The 5000-nt window shown below is 39.5% G+C and overlaps 1 protein-coding gene across 1 annotated transcript in view; it reads left to right on the top strand.

Moving 5' to 3' along the window:
- LOC144956765 (MFS-type transporter SLC18B1-like) overlaps positions 1-5000 on the top strand; it is a gene marked incomplete at its 5' end in the record, with an annotated part of 24173 nt that overhangs the window by 15882 nt on the left and 3291 nt on the right. Inside the window, 2 exon segments of the mRNA XM_078887468.1 lie at positions 1506-1601; positions 3783-3857. Coding sequence (XP_078743594.1) covers positions 1506-1601; positions 3783-3857 — 171 coding nt within the window.

Here is a 5000-nt window from a genome sequence, read left to right as displayed (position 1 = left end):
CAACAACAACAACAACAACAACAACAACAACAACAACAAAATCCAATAGGATGGTCTATACTACATTTCCGTGTGCTCGAGGTCATTGGTTACATTGGAATAATATGTGCTCAAAATGACCCACATAGTGAAAAGTGTTCACAGTTTGAGAAATATCCAACGTCACAATTAATTGGTCATATTGCTCAGCATGACTCATGGGTATTTTTACAACTTCCATAAACAAAGCAGCGTGTTTAGATACATTGAGGAATGTCCAATCGTTGTACAGCAACAAATCATATGATCGATGACTAGATTGGACGAAAACATGAAACTAGATAACTCCCAGTAAAACAGAAATACCATAGATACATAAAAACGAAGGTAGACGGCTGCCAATTTTATTTCTTCAATCTGAGACTGGAGTAGATTTTTTTGGGTGTGTTTTCATGCTGAACAAAATGACCAATACGCTTTAACAGTCGTAACGTCACTTCCCTCGTAATGTCGCATGGTAACTTTGTAACTGGCTCTCAACTATCGAACAATGGTGTACGCCCTTATGAAATATTTCTCCGACGAGAATAAAGGCGTATCCAGAGGGGAAAAAAAAAACATTATAAATCTCATCATGTTTTGACTTTTACACATTCTGATCACAAGACATATGAAAAGTTCTAGCCAGCATGAAAAATAAAAAGTACTGATTTTCTTTCTTTAGAACCACGATGGCAGCCGATGCTGGGCGACGTGACATCAGACTATTGAATCCAATTGTGAAGTCGGATATTTTTCAAACTGTGAAAACTTTTCACTATGTGGGTCATTTTGAGTACATTTTACAATGTGACCCATGACCTCGAGCAGATGGAAATAAATATAGATGGAACGAAGTTGACGTCACTCAGGTTTTTATTATTGATTTTTGCCATCCACGTTTATGAGTAATTCTCACTTCCCTGTATTAACCAGACTATAAACGCGCATGGTTACACATAGTTTTGTGTGTTGGTCCGTTATACTTCCGGATGGCAATGATGTGAGTTTATTAGCCAAGCGCATACTATCTATAGATCATCCCCATGGCTTTTGCTGCTCTCTCGTGAAAATCTCTTTTTTTTTTTTTTGACTAAACGTCATTGGTGTCTTTTTTTTGTTTAGTTTCCAGACTGTTTTTGTATTCAATGGGCATGATCTATATTAACTTTCCATGTGCCCGAGGTCATTGGTCACATTGCAAAATCTGCTCAAAGTGACCTATGTAGTGAAAAGTGTTCACAGATTTTGAACTATCTAACATTACGATAGGTCATTGTGTTCAGCTTGACACATGTGTATGTGTACAACTTTCATAAACAAAGCAGCGTGTTTAGATTTGTTCAGAAATATCCAATCGTTGGACGGGAACAAATCACGTGATTGATGACTCGGTTGGACGAAAACATGAATATAGATCGCTCCCATTTTGTTCAATACTTTGTTCTTACAATGAATTTTATTTATTGTGTGTTTTTTTCTTTCAGAAAGATTTGGGTCGTGGCGATTTGTTTGATTCTGTTAGGCTACAGTTTTGGGGCTTGTAACATTCCATCACTGAAATGTATGATGACGGGAGCTGTGTAAGTATTTAGATGTGTAGATTGTGGTGGTGTGTTGGATAAGCTACAGTTTTGGGGCGTGTAACATTCCACCACTGAAATGTATGATGACGGGAGCTGTGTAAGTATTTAGATGTGTAGATTGTGGTGGTGTGTTGGATAAGCTACAGTTTTGGGGCGTGTAACATTCCACCACTGAAGTGTATGATGCAAGAGCTGTGTAAGTATTTAGATGTGTAGATTGTGGTGGTGTGTTGGATAAGCTACAGTTTTGGGGCTTGTAACATTTCATCACTGAAATGTATGATGACGGGAGCTGTTTAAGTATTTAGATGTGTAGGTTGAGGTGGTGTGTTGGATAGGCTACAGTTTTGGGGCTTGTAACATTCCATCACTGAAATGTATGATGACGGGAGCTGTGTAAGTATTTAGATGTGGTGTGTTGGATAAGCTACAGGTTTGGGGCGTGTAACATTCCATCACTGAAATGTATGATGACGGGAGCTGTGTAAGTATTTAGATGTGTAGATTGTGGTGGTGTGTTGGATAAAATACAGTTTTGGGGCGTGTAACATTCCATCACTGAAATGTATGATGCAAGAGCTGTGTAAGTATTTAGATGTGTAGATTGTGGTGTTGTGTTGGATAAGCTACAGTTTTGGGGCTTGTAACATTCCATCACTGAAATGTATGATGACGGGAGCTGTGTAAGTATTTTGATGTGTAGATTGCGGTGGTGTGTTGGATAAGCTACAGTTTTGGGGCGTGTAACATTCCATCACTGAAATGTATGATGACGGGAGCTGTGTAAGTATTTAGATGTGTAGATTGTGGTGGTGTGTTGGATAAAATACAGTTTTGGGGCGTGTAACATTCCATCACTGAAATGTATGATGCAAGAGCTGTGTAAGCATTTAGATGTGTAGATTGAGGTGGTGTGTTGGATAAGCTACAGTTTTGGGGCTTGTACCATCCCATCACTGAAATGTATGATGACGGGAGCTGTGTAAGTATTTAGAAGTGTATTTTGTGGTGGTGTGTTGGATAAGCTACAGTTTTGGGGCGTGTAACATTCCATCACTGAAATGCATGATGACGGGAGCTGTGTAAGTATTTAGATGTGTAGATTGTGGTGGTGTGTTGGATAAGCTACAGTTTTGGGGCTTGTAACATTCCATCACTGAAATGTATGATGATGGGAGCTGTGTAAGTATTTAGATGTGTCGACTGTGGTAGTGTGTTGGTAGTAATAGGCTACAGTTTTGGAGCTTATAACATTCCATCACTGAAATGTATAATGACGGGAGCTGTTTAAGTATTTAGATGTGTAGATTGAGGTGGTGAGTTGGATAGTAATAAGCTACAGTTTTGGGGCTTGTAACATTCCATCACTGAAATGTATGATGACGGGAGCTGTGTAAGGATTTAGATGTGTAGATTGTGGTGGTGTGTTGGATAAGCTATAGATAGAATAAAGTTGACGTCAACCGGGTCTTTGTTATTTTTTTTTTTTGCCATCCGCGTTTATGAGTAATTCTCATTAAACTGTATTAACCAGACTTTAAACGTCTAAGGTTACACATAAATTTGTGTGTTGGTCCATTATACTTCCGGATGGCAATATTGTGAGTTTCTCAGCCAAGCGCATACACTTGGATCAAAAACAATAACAATGACCCGAGTGACGTCAACTTCATTCTATCTGTCGATCAAGCGCTAGAACAGTGGGAATTTTACTTAGACATATAGCATCAACAGTAAAACCTGTGTAGTTATGTTTACCAATCGCTACCATTGTTTACGTTATGACGTCTGACCGAGAGGCGTGGTCATCTAGGTGTCTATTCTAAAAAAACTAAAACAAAATAAAAAAAAATTGAGTTTTATATAGCGCAATATCCACTAAATGTGCTCAAAGCGCTTTACAAGGGGACCCTGGTCAACAGCAACATTTAACATATAGGACGTTACATAATGCCTCTTAGGCGATATTACGATTTTTCGGACAAAGACAACGCTGTTAACAGCCAGGTACTCATTTTACACCTGAGTACGGTGAGAGAATACGAGTAAAGAGTCTTTTCCAAGGACTCAACTATGCGCCGAGCGCGAGGCTCGAACCCAGGACCTTCCGATCCGAAAGCGAGTGTCATACCACTAGACCACATTGCCGTCTATTCAGCATGTCTATATATTCCACAGAGAGATTGGTTTTCCCAACAACCTGAACACCTACGGACTGATATCTGGTGTTTTCTACTCGTCTATGTGTTTTGGGTAAGTAGTAAAAGATGATTGAGCTTTTATAGATAGTATGCGCTTGGGTAAGAAGCTCATAACATTGCCATCCGGAAGTATAACGGACCACACACAAAATTGCGTGTATCCATGGACGTTTATAGTCAGGATAATACAGTTCAGTGAGCATTACTCACAAACGCGGATGGCAAAAAACAATAACAAAGACCTGAGTGACGTCATCTTCGAACTATCTATACAGCGCAATATCCACTAAACAAGCTCAAAGTGATTTAAAAGGGGTCTCTCGCCAACAGCAACATTTAAGATATTATAGGACGAGAAATGACGCCTGTTAGGCAATCGTGCCTTATTTCTTTTCCGACAGAGACAACGCTGTTAACGGCCAGTTACTCATTTTACAGAATGTGAGTAAAGAGTCTTTTCCAAGGACTCAACTATGCGCCGAGCGTGGCTCGAACCCAGAACCTTCCGATCAGAAAGCAAATATCATACCACTTGACCACACAGCCTCAGTAGTACAAGAAGTGGGGATGGATAGAGAGGCAAACAGTTCGAAAACATGCAGACAACATCACAAGACATGGAATTTGTGACACATCCTCACAAGTGCTCGGACAAGCATGGTTGGTTGTTTATAAACAATAACGTGAATGAAATCGTCCGCTCTCTGATCATTGTTATTGTTTTTATACCGCCAAATGGGTGACTAGTTATCACGTGATTTTATCGATATAATGATTACAAACGTTTAAGTTCACACGCAATTTGGTTCAGTTGTGTAAACGGCAGTAGAACGGTGGGTATTTTACTTGACACAAATTTTAATCATCGACAGTAAAAACCTGTTTAGTACTCTATGTTTACTTACCAATCAGGGCCATTGTTTACAATATGACGACTGTCCGAGGGGCGTGGTAATCAAAGTGTCTATACTAGGTTGGGCTGAAAAGGCTTGACGCCTGTTGATTATCTCCGATTGTATTGAATTCACAAGTTTAAACTAGACTGCCATACTCTGGAAAAATTTGACCAGAAAACTCGTCCTTCAAATATCGATTGATTTGGATGACCCTCATTTTTTTTTTGGGGGGGGGGGGGGGGGGGGAACCTCTCAAACTTGGAACTTCAATAGAGAATAAAAACGTTTATTTTTCGTAG

This window comes from Berghia stephanieae, chromosome 11 (genome assembly GCF_034508935.2).
Source record: "Berghia stephanieae isolate SIO BIC M18660-M18661 chromosome 11, UCSD_Bste_1.3, whole genome shotgun sequence".
Taxonomy (NCBI): Eukaryota; Metazoa; Mollusca; class Gastropoda; order Nudibranchia; family Aeolidiidae; genus Berghia; species Berghia stephanieae.
This window is presented reverse-complemented; position numbering and strand designations above follow the sequence as displayed.